The sequence below is a fragment of the Ranitomeya imitator genome, chromosome 2, assembly GCF_032444005.1.
Source record: "Ranitomeya imitator isolate aRanImi1 chromosome 2, aRanImi1.pri, whole genome shotgun sequence".
NCBI classification, from domain to species: Eukaryota; Metazoa; Chordata; class Amphibia; order Anura; family Dendrobatidae; genus Ranitomeya; species Ranitomeya imitator.
In genome coordinates this window covers 386,277,584-386,303,820 of record NC_091283.1, presented here as the reverse complement: position 1 = coordinate 386,303,820, position 26,237 = coordinate 386,277,584, and the positions used below count along the sequence as shown (strand labels likewise).

Genomic DNA, 26,237 nt, shown 5'->3' with positions numbered 1-26,237 from the left:
GACCGGGCCATTTTTTGCAATTCTGACCAGTGTCCCTTTATGAGGTAGTAACTCAGGAACGCTTCAACGGATCGTAGCGATTCTGAGACTGTTTTTTCGTGAAATATTGGCTTCATGTTAGTGGTAAATTTAAGTCGATAATTTTTGCGTTTATTTGTGAAAAAAGCGGAAATTTGGTGAAAATTTCACAATTTTCAAATTTAGAATTTTTATTCCGTTAAACCAGAGAGTTATGAGACACAAAATAGTTAATAAATAACATTACCCACATGGCTACTTTACATCAGCACAATTTTGGAAACAACATTTTTTTTTTTGCTAGGAAGTTATAAGGTTATAAGGGTTAAAATTTGACCAGCAATTTCTAATTTTTTACAGCAAGATTTACAAAACCATTTTTTTAGGGACCACCTCATATTTGAAGTCAGTTTGAGGTGTCAATATGGCTGAAAATACCCAAAAGTGACACCATTCTAAAAATTGCACCCCTCAAGGTGCCCAAAACAACATTCAAAAAGTTTATTAACCCTTCCAGTGTTTCACAGCAGCGGAAGCAACATGGAAGAAGAAAATGAACATTTAACTTTTTAGTTACAAAAATGATCTTTTAGCAGCAATTTGTTTTATTTTACCAAGGGTAAAAGAAGAAACTGGACCCCGAAAGTTGTGGTCCAATTTCTCCTGAGTACACCGATCCTTCACATGTGGGGGTACACCACTGTTTGGGCACACGGCAAGGCGCGGAAGGGAAGGAGCCATTTGACTTTTTGAATGAAAAATTAGCTCCAATTGTTAGCTGACACTATGTCGCGTTTGGAGAGACCCTGTGTGCCTAAACATTGGAGCTCCCCGACAAGTGACCCCATTTTGGAAACTAGACCCCCCAAGGAACTTATCTAGATGCATAGTGAGCAGTTTAAACCCTCAGATGCTTCACAAATTGACCCGTAAAAATTAAAAACTACTTTGTTTTTCACAAAAATGTTATTTTAGCCTCAATTTTTTCATTTTCACATGGGCTACAGGATAAAATGGATACTAAAATTTGTTGGCCAATGTCTCCTGAGTACACCGATACCTCACATGTGGGGGTAAACTACTGTTTGGGCGCATGGCAAGGCTCAGAAGGGAAGTAGCGCCATTTGACTTTTTGAATGGAAAATTAGCTCCAATCGTTAGCGGACACCATGTTTGGAGAGCCCGTGTGTGACTAAACATTGGAGCTCCCCCACAAGTGACCCCATTTTGAAAACAAGACCCCCCAAGGAACTTATCTAGATGTGTGGTGAGCACTTTGAACCACAAAATGCTTCACAGAAGTTTATAACGCAGAGCCATGAAAATAAAAAAAAAATTTCTTTCCTCAAAAATGATTTTTTAGCACGCAATTTTTTATTTTCACAAGGGTAACAGGAGAAATCAGACCCCAAATGTTGTTTTCCCATTTGTCCTGAGTACGCTGATACCCCATATGTGGGGGTAAACTGTTGTGAATTCTGTTGTCAAGCTCTCTCCTGTGGTCATGAATGGTACTTCGGCTGGTTCTGTCTATGGGCTTCCTCTGGTGGATGTGAGTGGGGCTGCGGCTTCTGAGTTTCCTTCCACAGGTGACGAGGTTAAGTCATTAGGTGCTGCTCTATTTAACTCCACTTAGATCTTTGCTCCTGGCCACCAGTCAATGTTCCAGTATTGGTCCTGCTCTCTCCTGGATCGTTCTTGTGACCTGTCTTCCCTGCATAAGCTAAGTTCTGCTTGTGTTTCTTTGTTTGCTATTTTTCTGTCCAGCTTGCTATTTTGATTTTTCTTGCTTGCTGGAAGCTCTGGGACGCAAAAGGAGCGCCTCCGCACCGTTAGTCGGTGCGGAGGGTCTTTTTGCGCCCTCTGCGTGGTCTTTTTGTAGGTTTTGTGCTGACCGCAAAGCTACCTTTCCTATCCTCGGTCTGTTCAGTAAGTCGGGCCTCACTTTGCTAAAATCTATTTCATCTCTGTGTTTGTATTTTCATCTTTACTCACAGTCATTATATGTGGGGGGCTGCCTTTTCCTTTGGGGAATTTCTCTGAGGCAAGGTAGGCTTATTTTTCTATCTTCAGGGCTAGCTAGTTCCTTAGGCTGTGACGAGGCGCATAGGGAGCGTCAGGAGCGCTCCACAGCTATTTCTAGTGTGTGTGATAGGATTAGGGATTGCGGTCAGCAGAGTTCCCACGTCCCAGAGCTCGTCCTATATTATCGGTAACTATCAGGTCATTCCGTGTGCTCTTAACCACCAGGTCATAACAGTAAACCACTATTTGGGCACACGTCGGGGTTCGGATGGGAGGGAGCACCAGTTGACTTTTTGAACGCAAGATTGGCTGGAATCAATAGTGGCGCCGTGTCGCGTTTGGAGACCCCTTGATGTGCCTAAACAGTGGAAACCCCTCAATTCTAACTCCAACACTAACCCCAACACATCCCTAACCCTAATCCCAACTCTAACCATGACCCTAATCACAACCCTAACCCCAACACACCCCTAACCAGAACCCTAACCCCAACACACCCCTAACCCTAATCCCAACCCTAACCACAACCCTAACCCCAACACACCCCTAACCCTAATCCCAACCATAACCCTAACCACAAGCCTAACCCTAACCCCAACACACCCCTAATCTTAACCCTAATTCCAACCCTAACTCCAACCCTAATTATAATTCCAACCCTAAGGATATGTGCCCACGTTGCGGATTTGTGTGCGGATTTTTCCGCACCGTTTTTGAAAAATCCGCAGGTAAAACGCAGTGTGTTTTACCTGTGGATTTACCACGGATTTCCAGTGTTTTTTTGTGCGAATTTCACCAGTGGATTCCTATACAGGAACAGGTGTACAATGATGCGGAATCCGCACAAAGAATTGACATGCTGTGGAAAATACCGCAGCAGTGGATCCGCAGCCAAATCCGCACCATGTCCACATAGCCTAATTCTAACCCTAACCCTAAAGGCAACCCTAACCCTGATTGCAACCCTAACCCTAGTTCTAACAATAACCCTAACCCTAGTTCTAACCCTAACCCTAGTGGAAAAATAAAAATAAATATATTTATTTTATTATGTTTCCTACCTATGGGGTTGATGGGGGGGGGGGGGTTATTTACTATTTTTTTATTTTGATCACTGTGATATGATCTATCACAGTGATCAAAATGAATGAACGAATCTGGCAGCCGACAGATTCAGCGGGCATACTGCGCATGCGCCCGCTATTTTGGAAGATGGCGGCGCCCATGCAGAAGACGGACGGACACCGGGAGGTACACCGGAGGTCGGTAAGTATGGGGGGCGAGATCGGAGCACGGGGGGAGCAGACAGCAGGACAGAGGGGAGCAGAGGACAGGACTGAGAACGGAGAGGAGATCGGTGGCAGATCGTGGTCTCCAGCCATTGCCGATGATATTGCAGCATCGGCCATGGCTGGATTGTAATATTTCACCAATTTTCATTGGTGAAATATTACGATTGCTCTGATTGAAAGTGAAACATCACTTTCAACAGCCAAATCAGAACGATCTTAGCCACAGGGGGGAGAAGCCACCCCCCCCTGGGCTCAAGTACCACTCCCCTTGTCCCTGCAGGTCGGGTGAAATTTCAGTTATCCCTTTCCCCCGATCTGCAGGAACGAAATCCTGCCATGACGCCACATAGGCGTCACAGGTCGGATTGCCACCGACTTTCATGACGCCTACGAGGCGTCACAGGTCGGGAAGGGGTTAATACCAATGATCTAAATGTATCTTTTACCATCAGTGGTGTAGGCACAAGAATTCCTCTTTTGGATGTATTGTTAACAGGTGATTCCATTTTACATAAAATATATACTTCGGCATACAGAAAAGATACCGTATTTTTCGGACTATAACACGCACTTTTTTGGGGGAAAATGGGGGTGCGTCTTATGGTCGCAATATACTTACATATCCTGTGGCGGTGGCAGTGGTCCCGATGCAGCCTCCCATCCCCTGCTGGTGCGGCTGGGCTCTATGGTGTGGTGGTGGGGAGCTGTACTGTGGGGCAGTGGCAGCGGCTCTCCGGCATACCGTCAAAGCCCGGAGGCCCCGCTCATCCGTTAATGCCATGTTGCTGTGGCCTCCGGGAACATGGGCTCCGGGAAGATGGCCGCCGAGCTGGCGCACGCTCAGATTCAAATCTCGTCCCGAGATCTCGTCTCCCGAGATCTTGTGGTGAGATCTCGGCAATGAGATCTGAATCTGAGAGTGCGCCGGCCCAGCGGCCATCTTCCCAGCGGCCGTGTTCCTGGAGGCCATGTTCCCGGAGGACACCGCAACATAACATTTACGGATGAGCGGGGTCCTCCGGGCTTTGACAAAATGCCGTCGGAGCTCCCCACGGAGCCCAGAGATCCACTGCCACTGCCCCGGAGCCCAGCCACTGCCCCGGAGCACAGCCACTGCCCAGAAGCACAGCCACTGCCCAGAAGCACAGCCACTGCCCAGAAGCACAGCCACTGCCCCGGAGCACAGCCACTGCCCCAGCACAGAGCACCGCACCAGCCTGGGATGGGATTTCCTGGAGGCCAACGCACCAGCCTGGACCAACGAACGACCAGTGACCACTCCTCCACCTGTGCCGATCCTTTCACTGGTAAGCTGAATTTGGACTGTAAGACGGACCCCCATTTGACACTGCGGTTTTAGACACCTGCGGATTTTTAATATGGAGCAAGTGCCAAACCGCTGCGGATTCCGCACAAAGAATTGACATGCTGCGGAAAATAAACCGCAGCGTTTCTGCACGGTTTTTTTACGCAGTATGTGCACAGCGGTTTTTGTTTTCCATAGCTTAACATTGCACTGTACACCACATGGAAAACTGCTGCGGATCCGCAGCGTCAAAACCGCTGCGGATCCGCAGCAAAAACCGCAATGTGTGCACATACCCTTATGGTGAGTTTAACAGAATCAAACGTCTATGTTTTAATCGGGATTTTTTTTAATAGGAAAGTTATGTTGTCACTGAACGATTGATACCTAGAGGTTATAATTGTCATGATATCAGAGAAGCTTTCAACAAGGTTTGCAAACAACCTAGATCCCTTTCATCTACCAGAGCCCTTCCCCCTACTGATTTAGATCCCATTGTTACATTTTCCATAGTGAAAAAATATTTACCTGTAGTTAATCAGGATGACAAATTACGTCAAATTACCAGAAATGGCTGCAGATATGTAGCCAGGAAAGGTTTTAGTTTAGGCAATGCGCTTTCTCCTAGTGTTCTCAAACAACATTCTACTCCTAAATCTTGGTTGTCCACTACTGGTTCTTACAAATGTGCTGGTAATCGTTGCAATGTGTGCCTTTACGCACTGGATAAAACTAAATCTATTAGTTCTATTAGTTATTTTTCAGGTTTTCACAGAACATTACATCTTTTATGAATTGTGACACACAATATGGAATTTACCGCATCTGTTCTTTGTCGTACCAAAATGCAATATGTTGGTTGCTTTGCACGAAAGATTAACCCCGTACTAATACTGCGCATGTCGTGTCTCCCACTATGATGTGGGTTCCGGTGCTGAGCCCACATCAAAGTCACAACATGTCAGCTGTTTTGTACAGCTGACATGTGCGCACAATAGCAGCAGGTGGAATCGTGATCCACCTGCCGTTATTAACTAGTTAAATGCCCCTGTCAAACGCTGACAGCGGCATTTAACTACCGCTTCCAGCCGCGCAGCCGGTAATGGTCGCACTGCCGACCCGTCACATGATCGGGGGTAGGCAATGCGTCGGCATAGTAACCAGATGTCTACTTGAGACCTCTATGGTTGTTGATACCGGCTTGCTGTGAGCGCCACCCTGTGGTCGGACCGCATAGCAAGCCTGTAATTCAGCTACATAGCAGCTATCTAATGATCACAGCTATGTAGCAGAGCCGATCAGGTTATGCCAGCTTCTAGCCTCCCATGGAGGCTATTGAAGCATGGCAAAAGTTAAAAAAGAATGTTTTAAAAAATATGAAAAAAAAAATAAAAAATAAAAAGTTTAAATCACCCCCCTTTCGTCCCATTCAAAATAAAACAATAATAAAAAAAAAAAAATCAAACCTTCACATATTTGGTATCGCCACATTCAGAATCGCCCAATCTATCAATAAAAAAAAGGATTAACCTGATCGCTAAACGGCGTAGCGACAAAAAAATTCAAACCGCCAGAATTACGTTTTTTTGGTCGCCACGACAACGCATTTAAATGCAATAACGGGTGATCAAAAGAACGTATCTGTACAAAAGTGGTATCAATAAAAACGACAGCTTGACATGCAAAAAAATAAGCCCTCACCTGACCCGAGATCCCGAAAAATGGAGATGCTACGGATATCGGAAAATGGCGTAATTTTTTGTTTTTTAGAAAAGTTTGGATTTTTTTTTTTGCCACTTAGATAAAAAATAACCTCGACATGTTTGGTGTCTATGAACTCGTAATGACCTAGAGAATCACAGTGGCAGGTCAGTTTTAGCATTTAGTGAACCTAGAAAAAAAGCCAAACAAAAAACAAGTGTGGGATTGCATTTATTTTTTGCAATTTCACCACACTTGGAATTTTTTTCCCGTTTTCTAGTACACGACATGGTAAAACCAATGATGTCGTTCAAAACTACAACTCATCCCACAAAAAATAAGCCCTCATATGGCCATATTGACGGAAAAATAAAAAAGTTATGGCTCTGAGAAGGAGGGGAGCGAAAAACGAAAATGCAAAAAGGCTGCGTCTTGAAGGGGTTAAGAAACGCATAGTTGAACATCTAGCCAACATTCAAAACAAGAATGGGGCTTCCTCGGGTGCCTCAAACACTGTGAATATTCACCAAGGAGACGTCACACATTTTGCATTTGAAAAGATTTTTAATCTTATTTGGGGTGGAAACAAACAGAAACTATTGACTTCAAGGGAGGCATTCAGGATTCTAAAGCTGGACGCGAGATACCAGATGGGCATGAACTCAAGAAATTATTTATTTTATATTTATTGACGTGGGTTTTTTGGTTTACTTTTTTTTTCCCCGTCGCTGCTGTGTTTGCATCCACACCTTGTGCATATGTAATTAATCATTTGTCGTCTGTGATTGGTTGTTCATTGATATTTATTCTGGCTGTGATTATGATTGTATATCCTGTAACTAAGGGGGCTGCATGCACCTAACTTGCTATCCTTTGTTTCTCCTGATTGGCTGTGCTCACCAGCCTTGCGAGCACCCACCTGCCTTCTGATTTGGCTCTACCCATTTGGTGCTGCATGTGGATCCCGTATCATTGGCATATCGCATCCGATGCCATATGCTAGTGTGATTCCACCCTAATGAGTGCCTGTATTAAGCCCACGTTCACACGTCAGTATTTGTTCAGTATTTTTATCAATATTTGTAAGCAGGAGTGGAACAATCAGAGGAAAAGTATAATAGAAACAAGTCACCACTTCCGTATTTCTCACCCACTCCTGGTTTTGGCTTATAAAGACTGATGTGAAATACTAAACATATACTGAACATGTGAATGATTGCAGGTGTACTAATGTCAATTAACAGTGACTAATATACCTGAACTACCCACATTTATTTGATAAGTAATATTGGTATACTTGTGAAAAGATTTGTGTCCTAATTAGTGATGAGCGAGTGTACTCATTGCTCGGGTTTTCCCAAGCACGCTCCGGTGACTTCCGAGTATTTGTTGGTGTTCGGAGATTTCGTTTTCATCCCAGCAGCTGAATGATTTACAGCTACAAGACAGATTGATTACATGTGGGGATTCCCTAGCAACCAGGCAACCCCCACATGTACTCAGGCTGGCTAGTAGCTGTAAATCACTCAGCTGCAGTGATTAAAACTAAATCTCCGAACACTAACAAATACTTGGAGGTCACCCGAGCATGCTCAGGAAAACCCGATCAACGAGTACACTCGCTCATCACTTGTTAGAGCTGGCGGAACGCACCATATAATTATAAGCAAGAAATAAGGTGCGTTCGCAGCCCGACGTTCACCATGCAGAGATGAAACCTGCTGCTCGGTAATGGCGGACAGTATATGGCGGTATAATGTGAACACACACGGGTTAGCTTTACCCGATATGGAAGAAGGCGAACCCTGTTGCATCACAGGGCCGCAATAACACTAGTATTAGGTCACAGGACTCTACCCCAAGGACACGGGGTTAGAGTCCCTCTAGAACACAACCAGCCTCGCCGTAACTGCGGTGCCAGGGAAAAGCTAAATAATGATTTACCGCACTAAGTGCGTACAGCGCCGCTCTGGCAGATGCCACTAACCACCCTAATTAGGGCCTGGAAAGCGCACTAGTTGCAAACTGTGCTGCACTGGCGGTCGCTGTTAATAAACACAGTATACTCGTGCCTAGTGCTGGATGGCACAGTCTGGCGCTAAATAGCTCAATCACCCAAGTACATGCAACAACACCAGGAATGGGTATGATTAGGAGCTTTCACCAGATTCAATCACACATCCCCACACACACAAATTTAGTTTTATACTAACGCATGGCCGAGTGGCCATGCAAACCTTTTATAGTAGTAGCTCTCCAGGACCTTCCTAGTGGGTCCAATCGAAGCCGCTACAGGACCTGAGCATGTGACCCCCGATCCAATGAGAGTTCGTCCCGTGGGCATGCTCAGTAGAAGAAAAGCAGGACTTAGTCCCTGAAAAGTCTGCTCGCCGCTGATCATTGCTGGTTACAAAGGCTGAGTCTGGAAAGGCAGCAGCAACCAGGCGCACAGTATAAGCTTGAGCCAGACGCTGGAATCGACGTCTCTGCTGAGCAGGTTCCACTGCATCTGGAGGAGAATCGGAGACCACAAGGGACATGGTTCGAGATTCCCCCTATCCAATGGCGGGAACTCGACAACTAACATTGCCCCCCCCCCTCCTTGGGGCTTGCTACGTTCAAAAGCTGCAATGAGCTGAATGTGCTCAACAGGTTCCCATGTCCTGTCCTCTGGGCCATGACACTTCCAGTCCACCAGCTAGTACTTTTTGCCACGTACCACCTTGCACACAATGATACTGTTCACCTCATAATCATCCGTAGACGAGCCCAATGTCCCGGCAGATGACTCAGAAAACTGGGACATATGAACGGGTTTTAGGAAGAACACGTGAAAGGTGTCGGTGATACCTAGGAGTGGAGGAAGGGCCAGATGGTAGACCACAGCGTTAACCTGTTCCAGGACCTTGAAGGGACCTACAGTATGTAGCGAGGTGCAAACTTAGGGGACTCAACTCGCAGCATGATATTACAGGCGGACAGCCACACTAAGTCGCCAGGAGCAAAGGTCGGAGCGGATCACCGATATGCATCGTCGGAGACCCTCATTCTCTCCTTGGAGGTCCGAATGGCATACTGTGTACGGTCACAAATGTCACGTGCCTCCACTGCCCTGTCTGCCACCCTAGAGTCGGCAGAAGACATGGGCATGGGCACAGGAACCCGCGGATGCTAGCCGTAGTTAAGGAGAAATGGGGTCTGCCCAGTGGAGTCGGCTACTGCGTTGTTCAGCACAAACTCCGCCCACATTAGCAAGGATGCCCAGTCATCCTGCCTAGCCGAAACAAAATGTCGCAGGTATGTGACCAGAGTCTGGTTGGCCCCCCTCTACCAACCCATTCGTCTCGGGATGGTATGCTAAAGAGAGATTCAGCTCAATGCTGAGCAAACGACAAAGCTCTCTCCAGAACAGAGATGCAAACTGGGGACCCCAGTCACTGACAATTTTGTCTGGCATACTGTGTAGGCAGAAAACGTGCTTAATAAATAACGCCACCAAGGCCCGTGCAGAAGGTAGCCGTGAAAGAGGCACCAAGTGCACCATTTTGGAAAAATGGTCGGTGGCTACCCAAATAACGGTGCAGCTACGGGACTTGGATAAGCCCACCACAAAGTCCATCCCTACCATTTCCCAGGGCCTGCCCGCCACCGGCAGGGGGTAAAGTAGCCCAGCAGGCCGTTGTCGAGGAGACCTTTTCTTGGCGCAGGAGACACACGCCCGAATATAGTCTCCGACGTCACGGGCCATATGCGTCTACCAGTACGTCCTCGCCAGAAGCTCAGATGTCCTCTTGATCCCAAAATGTCCACCCACCCTGGATGAGTGAGCCCAAGAGAACCTCCAATCACAAATTAGATGGCACAAAAGTCTTGCCCTGGGGTACAGACTCTAGCGAAACCGGGGTCACGGTCCTCAGGCTCGCCGAAGGGACAATTAGCCGAGGCTCGTCCTCCTCAACTGATGACACTAAGGAGCAGGAGAGAGTGTCAGCACGGATGTTCTTCTCCCGGAAAGATAATGAAGGGTGAAGTGGAAGCGGGAGAAGAACAAGGACCATCTAGTCTGCCGAGAATTTAGCCGCTGGGCAGTCTGTAAATAAACCAAATTTTTGTGGTCGGTATACACTTGGAAGAGAAAACGAGTCCCCTCAAGGAGGGGTCTCCACGCCGAGAAGGCCAACTTCATAGCTAGCAAGTCCCTGTCCCCGATGGAATAATTCCTCTCCGCCGGTGAGAAAGTTTTAGAGAAGAAGCAAGGATGCTTCCGGCCTTGAGCATCCTTCTGGAAGAGGACTGCTCCAGCACTAACAGATGAGGCATCCACCTCCAAAATAAATGGTTTATCTACATCAGGACGATGTAGAATGGGAGCGCTAGCAAAGTGTGACTTGATAGAGGACAAGGCCTTGGAGGCCTCCTCCGACCACAATTTGGGATTAGCTCCCTTCTTGGTGAGGGCTACCAAGGGAGCTACCAAAGTTGAGAAGTGGAGAATGAATTGACGATAATAGTTAATAAAGTGCTGCACCGCTTTGAGAGAAGAATAGGGTTCATGCCAGTTCATCACAGCCTGTAGCTTGTCAAAATCCGTAGCCAATCCCTGGGCGGAGATGATATAGCCCAGGAAAGGCAAGGACTCCTGCTGAAATACACACTTCTCCAATTTGGCATAGAGGGAATTTGCCCATAGGAGGTCGAAGACTCTGCAAACATCTCTCCAGTGGGAGTCTATATCTGGAGAGTAGACAAGTATATCATCCAGATAGACTACGACCGAGGTGGAGAGCATATCCCGAAGGATGTCGTTCACAAAGTCTTGGAAGACGGCATTACAAAGCCCGAAAGGCATCACCAGATACTCATAATGGCCGTCCCTGGTGTTAAATGCCGTCTTCCATTCACCCCCCGCACGAATGCAAATCAGGTAGCACGCACCCCGCAGATCAAGCTTAGTAAAATCCCTCGCTCCCTGCAAACCTGTCAAAGAGCTCAGATATCAGGGGCAGAGGATACTTGTTTTTAATGGTGATGGCGTTAAGACCCCTGTAGTCTATGCAGGGACGTCATTCTCCATTCTTCTTCTGCATGAAGAAGAACCCAGCCGCTGCGGGTGACACTGACTTCCTAATGAATCCTCTTGCCAGATTCTCCTGGATTTACTGAGACATTGCCTCCGTCTCCGGGAGAGATAACGGGTAGACTCGACCCCGGGGAGGCTCAGCACCAGAGAAGAGGTCAATAGGACAGTCATAGGGGCAGTGAGGCGAAAGGGTCTCCGCGGCCTTCTTGGAGAACACGTCTGCATAGGGCCAATAGTGCTTGGGGAGAGAGGAAAGATCTGCGGGTACCTCAGTAGTAGCAACCTGAACGCACTCCCTCTGACATCTACCCTCACAAGATTCACCCCATCCCAGAATTCTCCCTGTGGACCACTCTATATGAGGCGAGTGGTACCGTAGTCAAGGTATCCTTAACAGAACCTCATCAATTCCCTCGGGAATGACAAGTAAAGAGATAATCTCCTGATGGGATGGCGACATAGAAAGTAAATGGAATGGTCTGGTGTGCTATCTATGAGGGGAGTGTAGTTCCATTCACCACTCTTACGGTCACTGCTTTGGTCGAGCATCACCAGGGGAATCGCGTACTGCTGGACGAAGGCAGAATACATGAAGTTGCCCTCCGCCTCGGAATCCACACAAAGCTCTACCGTTTGAGTGGATGGGCCTATGGTAATTGTCCCCTTGAAGGACAATTTGGAGGAAAACGTCGCCGTGTCTAATGTACCTCCTCCTACAACCACTAGACGCTGACATTTTCCCGACTCCTGAGGACATTTTCTGGCATAATGTCCCGACTGCTGGCAGACAAGACAGACCTTGAGTGCACGAGCGGTCCGAGACTTAGACCCCGCCTGTCACATCTCCATGGCCTCATGTGGCTCGGGCGCCTGGACCGGAGATTCCAGATGTTTGGTGAAGGTGGTTGCCAGCCGAAACCTCTGCCTACACTGGGCTCGCTCCAACCTTCGCTCGTTAAAACGAAGGTCGATGCGGGTAGATATTGCTCTTAGCTCCTCCAGTGTGGCAGGAATTTCCCCAGTGGCCAAGGAGGTGTCCTTCACATGGTCAGCTAGTCCCCTCCAGAATACAGGGATGAGGACTTTATCTGGCCGCTGCAGCTCAGGTCCCAAAAAGACCTGTTTAAGAGAGCTCAAGAACAGCGGAATACTTTGCACCATATGATCGTCTCGCTCCCACAGCGGCGTAGCCCAGTCCAACGCCCTGTCCCACCTTAGCCCGCTCCGTGGGAAAACGTGTAGCCAGGAGCTCAAGATGTATAGCACACTGGCTCACGAATCCCCGACACAGCTTACTGCCACCAGCAAACTTGTCAGGCAACGGGAGAAGGGATAACGTCGAAGCAGGGGTGGCAGTGGACAAACTAGCTGCAGCTACGCTAGCAGCCTGAACAGCAACTGTGGTAACATCCACGCCCAAGGTTGTGAGCTCGAGAGCCCCCAACCTGCTGCATGTACCGCTGTAGTCGCTGTTCGTCCGCCATTACTAGCCAGACTCTGGCGCTAATATAATGTTAGGGGCTGGCAGAAAGCACCAAATAATTATAAGGAAGATATAAGGTGCGTTCGCAGCCCGGGGTCCACCGCGCAAAGATGACACCTGATGCTCCATAATGGCGGACAGTATATGGCGGTACAATGTGAACACACACGGGTTAGCCTCACCCGGTATGTAAGAAGGCGAACCCTGTTGCGTCACAGGACCGCAATACCGCAGAGTGAACACTAGTATTAGGTCACAGGACTCTACCCCAAGGACACGGGGTTAGGGTTCTTCTAGACCAATAGCGCTCGGCGCCACAACTGCGGTGCCAGGTAAAAGCCAAATAATGATTTTACCGCAGCATAGAGAGCCACTCTGGCGGACGCCACTAACCACCCTACTTAGGGCCTGGAAAGCACACTAGTTGTGCACGGCGCCGGACTGACAGTAGCTGTTAATAAACGCATTATACTCGTGTCTAGTGCTGAATGGCAGAGTCTGGCGCTAAATAGCTCAATCACCCAAGTACATGCAACAACACCAGGGATGGGTATGATTAGGAGCTTTCACCAGATTCAATCACACGTCCCCACACACACGAGTTTAGTTTTATACTAGTGCATGGCCGAGCGGCCAAGCGAACCTTTTATAGTTGTAGCTCTCCAGGACCTTCCTAGTGGTCTACTCGGAGAACCACAGGACCTGAGCATGTGACCCCCGACCTCCAATGAGAGGTCGTCCCCTGGGCATGCTCAGTAGAAGAAAAGCAGGACTTAGTCCCTGAAAAGTCTGCTAGCCTCTAATCATTGCTGGTTACAAAGGCTGAGCCCGGAAAAGCAGCAGAAACCAAGTGCACAGTATCAGCTTGAGCCAGACGCTGGGATCGACGTCTCTGCTGAGCAGGTTCCACTGCGGCTGGAGGAGAACGGGAGACCGCAGCGGACATGGCAAAGTATATCATATCGTATGTGGCCTTAGGCTGCCGTCACACTAGCAGTATTTGGTCAGTATTTTACATCAGTATTTGTAAGCCAAAACCAGGAGTGGAACAGTTAGAGGAAAAGTATAATAGAAACATATGCACCACTTCTGCATTTATCACCCACCCACTGCTAAGGTGACGGCAGCCTTATTCTGTATATATACACTGCACAGTACCACTTCTCCTGTCTTGTATATATACACTGCACAGTACCACTCCTCCTGTCCTGTACATATACACACCACACAGTACAACTTCTCCTGTCCTGTATATACACTGCACAGTACCACTCGTTCTGTCCTGTATATATATTTTTTTTGTATTTAAGGGGTCCTTCTACCTTCAGCTCCAGGGGACCGCTATGGGTGCGGCCTTTGCGCCCGCCTATGCCGGTCTTTTCCTGGGGCTCTGGGAGAGGGACCTCTTCCTGTCTAATGAACAGGGGTTAATGGACCATGTCCCTTTTTGGACACGGTACATTGACGATATCTTCTTCATTTGGCAGGGCACCCCCGTCGACCTTGGGCAATTGATGCAGACCCTGAACAGCAATGACCTCAATGTGCATTTGACTTTTGTTTTTGATTATCAGTCACTTGATTTTTTGGATGTCACCATCAGACGAGACAATTCTGGCTGTTTACAAACTGATATTTTCAGAAAGGAGACGGCTACCAATACACTACTTTTTGCCTCCTCGGGTCATCCTAAGCACATGATTCGCTCTGTGCCAGTGGGGCAATTTCTCCGTCTTCGCAGAATATGCTCGTCTGATGGTGACTTCGAGATTCGAGCTGAGGAGCTTAGGCAGCGCTTTTACGCACGAGGTTATAGTCATAGGACGGTTAAGATGGCATACCATCGAGCTAAACATGCTTCCCGCCACAACCTCCTATACAATAATACACCTAGGCAGAAGGCGGATGATACTGTGAGATTTGTAACTACTTTTAGTTCCCGTGCTGATATGGTTCGCTCCAGTTTGCAAAGGGCATGGCCGATTCTAAAGGTTGATCCTGTTTTGAAAAAATTGATTCCACCGGCACCAATGATGTCCTTTAGGAGGGCAAAGAATTTGAAAGACCATTTGGTCTCCAGTCACTATTTCGAACAAGTGATGCCCACTTTTTTGGATAAATTTTCTATTCGGGGTGGGTGCGTTCCGTGTGGCCGATGTGTCGCCTGTCCCAATGTGGTGCGATGTGATAGGTTTGTGAACGCTGATGGTACTAAATCGTTTAACATTCGTCAGCGTATCACATGCACCACAAGATACGTTATTTACTATGCCACATGCCCGTGTAACCTTATTTACGTTGGGCTGACTACACGCCAGCTCAAGGTTAGAATAAGGGAACACGTATTGGGTATTCAGGCGGCAGTCGGTCACGCGGACGCCTCCACCTTGAAAACAATACCACGTCATTTTAAAGATTTCCACAATTGCGATGGTACGCTGTTGAGGGTACGTGGTATTGAGTCCTTGAATATAAACATTCATGGTGGTGGATTATCTAAACGTCTGTCTCAGCTTGAGACAAGATGGATTTGGGCTCTGAACACTGTTCATCCCAATGGGCTAAATGAGTGTCTCTCTTTTGTCCCTTTCCTGGGGTCCCCCTGTTGATGTATATTGCGGGTTGCATTGTACATTTACCATATGTTTTTAGTTTGTTTTACTAATTGTGTCTTATTTTTTTGTGATCTTCTGTTCTTTATTATTTGTGGTGCCTCTGATGGATTGTTGAGCTATCAAGATGAAGATGGGGTGCATTCCGTGCAAATTTTCGTATATGCATCTTTTTGGATATTTATATGCTACTTGCCCTATGCATATAGTTCACATGTGTCTCATTTATGTATGGAGCGGTTGTAATGTATATTGATATATAATGATGTATAATTATGTATTACCACTCATCTTGTAACTATGTTGTTATCTCGTATTGAGCCATGTTGGCCGATTGATGTACAGTATAGATAAATTGTATACATTTGCGTCTATGCATATATCGTATTGTATAGTTGTTTGGGTTAATATGGTGTGTCATATCTGTTTCACACTTCCGTCATATGATTTTCTGTTTGGGGTTGTTATATATTTTTATAGTATGTTGTTTATCTTCTGTTATGTATCCTGATCCCCTGTATGGCGGTGCAGTGCCGATCTGCATTTTGCAGTAAGGTACTGGCATGTTTCCCAGAGTTAATATGGCCGCTGTTTGTTGTGGCGCTGTGTGGGTTGCCCGTCGCTGCTCGCCGCTTGTTGTCTTGATCACATGGGGCCCCATGTGATCCTGCATCAGCGGTGACGTCAGTGTATGGAGGCGGGGGTACGGATCATCGGCGTCGCACAGGCGTGATCACTTCCGGTCGCGGGTGTTTTTATACCGCTCTGCCGTCCTGTATGGCACGCTCCCTGAGGAAGGAAGTCCAATACTTCCGAAACGCGTGTTGGGGAGGGCGGGAGCCCACACTTGCCGGGTTTACATACCACTGGGTAGGTCACACTATGTCTTAATGCCTCTATATGACTTTGCTGCGCACTTGCGCTTAAGACCTATCTTTACCCCTATGTGTGGGCTCTCGCTATTTACAGTTAGGTCCATATGTATTTGGACAGAGACAACATTTTTCTAATTTGGGTTATAGACATTACTACAATGAATTTTAAACAAAACAATTCAGATGCAGTTGAAGTTCAGACTTTCAGCTTTCATTTGAGGGTATCCACATTAAAATTGGAAGAAGGGTTTAGGAGTTTCAGCTCCTTAACATATGCCACCCTGTTTTTAAAGGGACCAAAAGTAATTGGACAATTGACTCCAAGGCTATTTCATGGACAGGTGTGGGCAATCCCTTCGTTATGTCATTCTCAATTAAACAGATAAAAGGCCTGGAGTTGATTTGAGGTGTGGTGCTTGCATTTGGAAGGTTTTGCTGTGAAGTAAACATGTGGTCAAAGGAGCTCTCCATGCAGGTGAAACAAGCCATCCTAAAGCTGTGAAAACAGAAAAAACCCAACCGAGAAATTCCTGCTATATTAGGAGTGGCAAAATCTACAGTTTGGTACATCCTGAGAAAGAAAGAAAGCTCTGGTGAACTCATCAATGCAAAAAGACCTGGGCGCCCACAGAAGACAACAGTGGTGGATGATCGCAGAATAATCTCCATGGTGAAGAGAAACCCCTTCACAACAGCCAAACAAGTGAACAACACTCTCCAGGAGGTCGGCGTATCAATATCCAAATCTACCACGAAGAGAAGACTGCATGAAAGTAAATACAGAGGGTTCACTGCACGGTGCAAGCCACTCATAAGCATCAAGAATAAAAAGGCTAGACTGGACTTTGCTAAAAAAAATCTAAAAAAGCCAGCACAGTTCTGGAAAAACATTCTTTGGACAGATGAAACCAACATCAACCTCTACTAGAATGATGGAAAGAGAAAATTATGGCGAAGGCGTGGTACAGCTCAGGATCCAAAGCATACCACATCATCTGTAAAACACGGCGGAGGCAGTGTGATGGCGTGGGCATGCATGGCTGCCAGTGGCACTGGGTCACTAGTGTTTATTGATGATGTGACACAGGACAGAAGCAGCCGAATGAATTCTGAGGTACTCAGAGCCATACTGTGTGCTCAGATCCAGTCAAATGCAGCCAAACTGATTGTCCATCTGTAGTATGAAACGACGACCAATGACCCAAAACATAATGCCAAAGCAACCCAGGAGTTTATTAAAGCAAAGAAGTGGAATATTCTTGAATGGCCAAGTCAGTCACCTGATCTCAACCCAATTGAGCATGCATTTCACTTGTTAAAGACTAAACTTCAGACAGAAAGGCCCACGAACAAACAGCAACTGAAAACCACCGCAGTGAAGGCATGACAGAGCATCAAAAAGGAGGAAACACTGTGTCTGGTGATGTCCATGAGTTTAACACTTCAGGCAGTCATTGCAAACAAAGGGTTTTCAACCAAGTACTAGAAATGAACATTTTATTTAAAATTATTGAATCTATCCAATAACTTTTGGTCCCTTTAAAAACAGGGTGGCACATGTTAAGGAGCTGAAACTCCTAAACCCTTCATCCAATTTTAATGTGGATACCCTCAAATGAAAGCTGAAAGTCTGAACTTCAACTGTATCTGAATTGTTTTGTTTAAAACTCATTGTGGTAATGTTTAGAACCAAAATTAGAAAAATGGTGTCTCTGTCCAAATATATATGGATCTAACTGTATGTGGTGATGAGCTTTGCTGCCTGTTTCAGTCTTGTCCCTGTCTGATACCTTTGTATGTATTTTTTATTAATAAAGTTGTTTCTACTTTTGTAATTGTGGACATTTTTTCCACCTTTATTTCTGTGGTTGTATGTAGTTCTTGGTGGGTCCTTATTGTCCTATAACGTAGGTGAGAGTACTTATTACACTGGTAGTTACGCTGAGTGATTATGAGGTATCCCTCCCATTGTGTGCGCTTATCTGTTTGTTATTGACAGTACCACTCCTCCTGTCCTGTACATATACACACCACACAGTACAACTTCTCCTGTCCTGTATATACACTGCACAGTACCACTCGTTCTGTCCTGTATATATACACTGCACAGTACCACTCCTCCTGTCCTGTATATATATACTGCACAGTACCACTTCTCCTGTCCTGTATACATACACTGCCCTGTACCACTCTTCCTGTCCTGTATATATACACTGCACAGTACCACTCCTCCTGTCCTGTATATATACACTGCACAGTACCACTCCTCCTGTCCTGTATATATATACTGTACAGTACCACTCCTCCTGTCCTGTATATATATACTGCACAGTACCACTCCTCCTGTCCTGTATATATACACTGCACAGTACCACTCCTCCTGTCCTGTATATATACACTGCACAGTACCGCTCCTCCTGTCCTGTATATATACTGCACAGTACCACTCCTCCTGTCCTGTATATATACACTGCACAGTACCACTCCTCCTGTCCTGTATATATACACTGCACAATACCACACCTCCTGTCCTGTATATATACACTGCACAGTACCACTTCTTCTGTCCTGTATATATACACTGCACACTACCGCTCCTCCTGTCCTATATATATACACTGCACAGTACCACTCCTCCTGTCCTGTATATATACACTGCACAGTACCACTCCTCCTGTCCTGTATATATACACTGCACAGTACCACTCCTCCTGTCCTGTATATATACACTGCACAGTACCACTCCTTCTGTCCTGTTCTCGGAGAGGTGACATTGGTCTTTGGGAGAGGCAATACTGGTTTATTATTTTCAGTTTTAGGTTGTTTTTTTTTTTAATGGGAAAATAAACAAAATATTGGAAAACCCATTTAAATTGATTATCCCAAGTAAACTCCTATCCTGAGAACTTTCCAATCTCTGGGGGTCCAACCTCAGACCCCGATGATCTCGAGAACTGGTGCTCTAAAAAGCACCATGTAAATGGACCTGTGGTCGATCATGCCCACTGTGGCACCATTCACATGTGGCTCTTGAAATAACGCCTTTAAGAGGAGAGTTGAAGGGCACAACAAAGCATAGCAAAATCTACTGATAGGGTGTTGGGGGAGTGTTATAGTATGTGGGCTGGTTGGGTTTGTGTAGCAGGGCTGCTTTTTTGTCCTAGTCCAGCCCTGCCTCAGACAATGGTGGCACTGGAACTGGTCATCTGGTGTTATAGTTCACCTGTGCTAAGGACCAATGATTGTATTCTAACACGTTAGTTGGACTCCAGTTCTGTATTCAGCTAAAATTTACAACAATGTGCACTACCTGATCCTCACCACAGTTATTGATAACTTCCTCAACAAATCGTGTATGTCCTATGGATCCCCTTTCATTGTATTTTGTCCCTCAATCACAATATTCTCAGTACTAAGGCTATGTGCACACGTTGCGGATTAGGCTTAGGAATTTCTGGTGCGGATTCTGCATCTCTTGGCAGAAAACGCAGGTGCAAATTTGATGTGCTTTTTGTGCGGATTTTGTGCAGTTTTGCTGTGGATTTGGTGCGGATTTACTGCGTTTTTTACCCCTGCAGATTTCTATAATGGAATGGGTACAAAAACGCTGCAGATCTGCCAAAAGAAGTGACATGCTACTTCTTTTAATCCACAGCGTTTCCGCACCATTAGCAGAGCATTTTTCTTTACCATTGATTTACATTGCACTGTAAATCACTCGCGGATCTGCAGCGTTTCCGCACAGCAAAAAAAGGTGGAAATCCGCAACGTGTGCACATACCCTAAGGGTATGTGCACACGTTGCAGATTCTCTGCGGATCTGCAGCGTTTTTTGCGGTGCAGAAACGCTGCAGATCCGCAATTGATTTACAGTACAATGTAAATCAATGAGAAAAAAAAAAAAGAAGCTGTGCACACTTTGCGGAAAATCCGGTGCGAAAACGCTGCGGATTGAATGAAGTAGCATGTCACTTCTTTTTTGCGGATCTGCAGCGTTTTTGCACCCATTCCATTATAGAAATCCGCAGGGGTAAAAAAAGCAGTAAATCCGCAAAAAATCCTCAGCAAAAACGCACAAAAAACGCTGCAGATCCACACAAAAACCGTGACAAATCCGCAGCTGCATTTTCTACCAGGAGAGGCAGAATCCGCACCAGAAAATCCTAAGCCTAATCCGCAATGTGTGCACATAGCCTAATACTTGACAAGAAAAACTGAAGAGGTTAGGTGTTTTTCAAAATTTCCCTGACAACCATGCCTAGGTGAAGTGCTCAAAATTTCCATTCTAATGTGGTTTCAGACTGAAAAATGATCACTTTATTTTATATCACACTAGTTATTAGTATTCTCTATACAGGAAAGTTTTAATAAAGAAAGTGTCGGTGTTTCTAATAAATTGTCAGTTCAGTGTATAATACTGGGGGATAAAACAAGTCTGATCACAAGACCTTCATAGACTTAGGCTAAGTTCACACTTGCGTTGTGCAGTCCGTTCAACACATCCGTTAAACGGACTGCAATAGCGCAAGTGCCGACGTTTGCACAGCGCTAGCGCAGATGGAGCATCTGCTAGCTCCATCTGCGCTAGCAGTGACGGACCCGGAAACGCTGCAGCCCGCATCTCGGGTCCGTCACTCAATGAGGGCACATCGCTAGCACACGCCTATTGTGGTCGTGTGCTAGCGATGCGTCCGCCATTGAAAGTAATGGCGGCGTTAACCGACTATGTTACACCGCGTTATGCCACGGTGTAACGTAGTCCGTTAAACGGGTCACACTAACGCAGTGTGAACCTAGCCTTATACACATCATAGGGGAGATCTCATGACATCTTCTCTCCATCTACCTGATGATCCTGAGGAACATCGAGATCTTCTTGTTTACATTCCTGTGGGAGAAGAGGACGGGGACATCTCTCTGGTGTTGTCCTCTCATTAGATAGATCTGTAGGAAACACATACAGGGACTGAATTCATTCTCTACATACAGATAATTATAGGCCGTGTGTATTTAGTCCTGTCTATTACCTGGTGATGTCAGGGGCTGGGGAACCTCCATCATGACGTCCTTGTACAGATCTTTGTGTCCTTCTAAATACTCCCACTCCTCCATGGAGAAATAGACGGTGACATCCTGACACCTTATAGGAACCTGACACATACAATGATACCGTCATCCCCCGATCCCTCCATAGCGTTACTGTATAATGTCCCAGCATTCCCAGCAGTGTCACCTCTCCAGTCAGCAGCTCAATCATCTTATAGGTGAGTTCTAGGATCTTCTGGTCATTGATGTCCTCATGTATCAGGGGGTGAGGTGGAGGCCCCGTGATTGGGTTCAGGGGTCTTCCCCATCCCTCAGACACAGGGTCCTGACAGCGCTCACTAGAGGTCTTCTTCACTACTGTGTAATCCTGGTTATGGAGAGACACATTAATAAACCTCACTACAGACATTCCCAGAGTCCTCACCTCTCCAGTTCTGTCCATCTGTTATTCCCATAGATAAGAATGATGTAATGTGACGTCATCAGAATCTCTCACCTCTCCAGTAAGCCGGAAGAGGATCTCTAGGGTGAGGTGTAATATCCTCTCCGCCATCTTGTCCCTGTCCCTATCCATCCTTGTAGGGTCACTCAGGAGAATTCTCTTATATAGAAGATCTCCACTGAGAGGATCCGATATTGTAGGGACCTGAATGGGGAGAAGATGACGATGTAACACCATAAAGATCCCATGTAAGAAATCTCCGGAGCTGTTACCGGCGTCACATGATCACTACATCCAGTCATGGCCCCGTCCTGCCCCCGGTATAACACAGTCCATTATAGTCACATACAGAGATTTATCACAGGCTCAGCACTGAGGGGGTTAATGTCCCCTGCGCCCAGTAATGGGGAATCTCCAGCACCTACCTCCACCTGTAGAGCAGCACACCACATATATGGCTGTTCTGTGCGCACAGGACCTGTGATGAGGTCACAGGAGGGGAGGAGTCAGGGGTCACATGATCAGGGGCCTCTATGACTAGTGGCCATTGTGACAAGGTGCATTGTCCTTTTACTGTAGGGAAACAGCTGCCATGAAGTGATGATCTTGATTGGCCAAAATGCTTCTGTAAGCCGTAATGTCCAAACATCTATCCCGAGATAATAAAGGGCCCAGGATGAGCCAAGAACACATTCCGCCATTACTGCCCCTGACAGGAAGGAGACATGGATTCCTGCTGCTTGTATGAGATTCTGACCCACTAATCAGCGCAACAGAAATCTGGAGTCATCTGACTGCACAATGTTTCCACTGCTCAGTGAGGTCAGCTTTGTTCAATTAAGTTTTTTCTTTCCATTTCCCTCAGATAATGGCGGCGCTGGAACTGGTCATCTGGTGCAGGGGTGGGGAACCTCAGACCCCAGGGCCATTCACGGCCCTCAATGATCTTTTATCTTGTCCACTAGCAGATTCTCAGGGATGCATTCTTGGGCAGGAAGGTGTATTTTGATTACAACCAGCTTATTAATTTCTTCTTGCTCTGTTAGCACACACACAGTGTTTACTACTGATCACTGAAGAGCATGCAATGAAAGATTACGCCCTGACACCAGTGCTAGAGTCAGGATGGACTTTGTGGGCGGAGATTGTACGGCCCCCGAAGAATGGTATAAATATCCACATGGCCCTTAGCAGAAATAAAGATTCCCCGCCCCTGATCTGGTGTAATAGACCTTCTGTGCTAAGGAGCAATGATTGTATTCTAACACGTTAGTTGGACTCCAGTTCTGTATTCAGCTGAAATTGACAACACACTGCACTACCTGCTCCTCCGCACAATTATTAATAACTTCCTCGATGAGTTGTTTACATCGACATTATCTCTTTCCATTGTATTTTTTTCATCACAACATTCTCCGTAATTTTGACAAAAATCCTGTTGACGTTTGGAGTTTTTCAAAATGTAGGCCTTAGCTGTTGAAGCGCTCAATATTCCCAGTCTAATATGATTTCACACTGAAAAATGATCACTTACTGTTATATTACTCTCCGAGGTTACAGGTCTAATCTGTGTACAGCAAAGCTTCAATTAACTGATAGAGGACCCTAAATACTCACAATTAGATATCCACCAATTAAAGGGAACCTGTCACCTGAATTTGGCGGGACAGGTTTTGGGTCATATGGGCGGAGTTTTCGGGTGTTTGATTCACTCTTTCCTTACCCGCTGGCTGCATGCTGGCTGCAATATTGGATTGAAGTTCATTCTCTGTCCTCCGTAGTACACGCCTGCGCACGGCAAGATTGCTTTGCGCAGGCGTGTACTATGGAGCAGGGGTCCCCAACTCCAGTCCTCAAGGCCCACCAACAGGTCATGTTTTCAGGATTTCCTTTGCATTGCACAGGTGATGCAATTATTACCTGGGCAAGACTAAGGAAATCCTGAAAACATGACATGTTGGTGGGCCTTGAGGACTGGAGTTGGGGACCCCTGCTATGGAGGACAGAGAATAAACTTCAATCCAATATTGCAGCCAGCATGCAGCCAGCGGGTAAGGAAAGGGTGAATCAAACACCCGAAAACTCCGCCCATATGACCCAAAACCAGTCCCGCCAAATTCAGGTGACAGAGTCCCTTTAAATAAAGACACATCTACATGCTGCTGACTGGTTCCTGGGCATGGTTGGCTACTGTGTGTTATATTCAAATCTCTTACCTATTGTAGATAACCTGATTTGGTCTAAGACTAAAAAACACTGGAAATTATAGTTGGAAGAAGTGATTGTTACCAGTTTATAAGTGTTTAACCCCTTCACGACCCAGCCTGTTTTCATATTTCTGACCCGGCCAATTTTTCCAATTCTGACCCACTGTCCCTGGAACGCTTCACCGGATCCCACTGATTCTGAGAATGTTTTCTCGTGACATATTGTAATTTATGATAGTGGTAAAATTTCTTCGATATGACTTGTGTTTATTTGTGAAAAAAGGAAATTTGGCGATAATTTTGCACATTTCCAACTTTTAATTTTTGTGCCCTTAAATCAAAGAGTCATATCACACAAAATAGTTAATAACATTTCTCACATGTCTACTTTATGTCAGCACAATTTTGGAACCACATTTTTTTTTGTTAGGAAGTTACAAGGGTTAAAAGTTGACCAGCGATTTCTCATTTTTTCATCAAAATTTACAAAACCATTTATTTTAGGGATCACTTCACATTTGAAGGGCCTATATGACAGAAAATACCCAATAGTGACACCATTCTAAAAACTGCACCCCTCAAGGTGCTCAAAACCACAATCAAGAAGTTTATTAACCCTTCAGGTGCTTCACAGAAAGTTTTGGAATGTGGAAGGGAAAAATAAACATTTAACTTTTTTTCACCAAATTTTTTATTTAGACTTACCGTATATACTGGAGTATAAGCCGACCCCCCCCCCTAATTTTTCCACAAAAAACTGGGAAAACTTATTGACTCGAGTATAAGCCTAGGGTAGGAAATGCAGCAGCTACCGGTGAATTTCAAAAATAAAAATAGATGCTCCATACCGTTCATTATTGCCCCATAAGATGCTTCATATAAAGCTGTGCCACATATAATGCTGCATACTGTTCATTATTGCCCCATAAGATTCTCCATATAAAGCTGTGCCACATATAATGCTCCATACTGTTCATTATTGCCCCGTAGATGCTCCATATAAAGCTGTGCCATATATAATGCTCCATACCGTTCATTATTGCCCCATAGATGCTCCATATAAAGCTGTGCCACATATAATGCTCTATACCATTGATTATTGCCCCATAGATGCTCCATATAAAGCTGTGCCATATATAATGCTCCATACCGTTGATTATTGCCCATAGATGCTTCATATAAAGCTGTGCCATATATAATGTTCATTATTGCCCCATAAGATGCTCCATATAAAGCTGTGCCACATATAATGCTCCATACCGTTGATTATTGCCCATAGATGCTTCATATAAAGCTGTTCCATATATAATGTTCATTATTGCCTCTTAGATGCTCCATATAAAGCTGTGCCATATATAATGCTCTGTACCATTGATTATTGCCCCATAGATGCTCCATATAAAGCTGTGCCACATATAATGCTCCATACTGTTCATTATTGCCCCATAAGATGCTCCATATAAAGCTGTGCCATATATAATGCTCTGTACCGTTGATTATTGCCCCATAGATGCTCCATTTAAAGCTGTGCCATATATAATGCTCTGTACCATTGATTATTGCCCCATAGATGCTCCATATAAAGCTGTGCCATATATAATGCTCTGTACCGTTGATTATTGCCCCATAGATGCTCCATTTAAAGCTGTGCCATATATAATGCTCTGCACCGTTCATTATGGCCCCATAGATGCTCCATATAAAGCTGTGCCATATATAATGCTCCATACCGTTGATTATTGCCCCATAGATGCTCCATATAAAGCTGTGCCATATAATGCTCCATACCGTTGATTATTGCCCCATAGACGCTCCATATAAAGCTGTGCAATATACAGTTAGGTCCATATATATTTGGACAGAGACAACATTTTTCTAATTTTGGTTATAGACATTACCACAATGAATTTTAAACAAAACAACTCAGATGCAGTTGAAGTTCAGACTTTCAGCTTTCATTTGAGGGTATCCACATTAAAAATGGATGAAGGGTTTAGGAGTTTCAGCTCCTTAACATGTGCCACCCTGTTTTTAAAAGGACCAAAAGTAATTGGACAATTGACTCCAATGCTATTTCATGGACAGGTGTGGGCAATCCCTTCGTTATGTCATTCTCAATTAAGCAGATAAAAGGCCTGGAGTTGATTTGA

General features: G+C 45.6%; 1 protein-coding gene across 1 annotated transcript in view; it reads right to left on the bottom strand.

Annotated features, from left to right (window-relative positions):
• Window positions 1-22,359, bottom strand: part of LOC138664098 (zinc finger protein 84-like) — a 39,888-nt gene extending 17,529 nt beyond the window's left edge. The window contains exons 1-5 of the mRNA XM_069750523.1: window positions 22,306-22,359; window positions 21,935-22,084; window positions 21,626-21,805; window positions 21,420-21,543; window positions 21,239-21,336 (exon numbers count right to left, since the gene is read on the bottom strand). Coding sequence (XP_069606624.1) covers window positions 21,239-21,336; window positions 21,420-21,543; window positions 21,626-21,805; window positions 21,935-22,084; window positions 22,306-22,332 — 579 coding nt within the window. The 5' untranslated portion in view covers window positions 22,333-22,359. The remainder of the gene's footprint in view (window positions 1-21,238; window positions 21,337-21,419; window positions 21,544-21,625; window positions 21,806-21,934; window positions 22,085-22,305) is intronic.
• Between the last annotated feature and the right edge of the window lie 3,878 nt (window positions 22,360-26,237).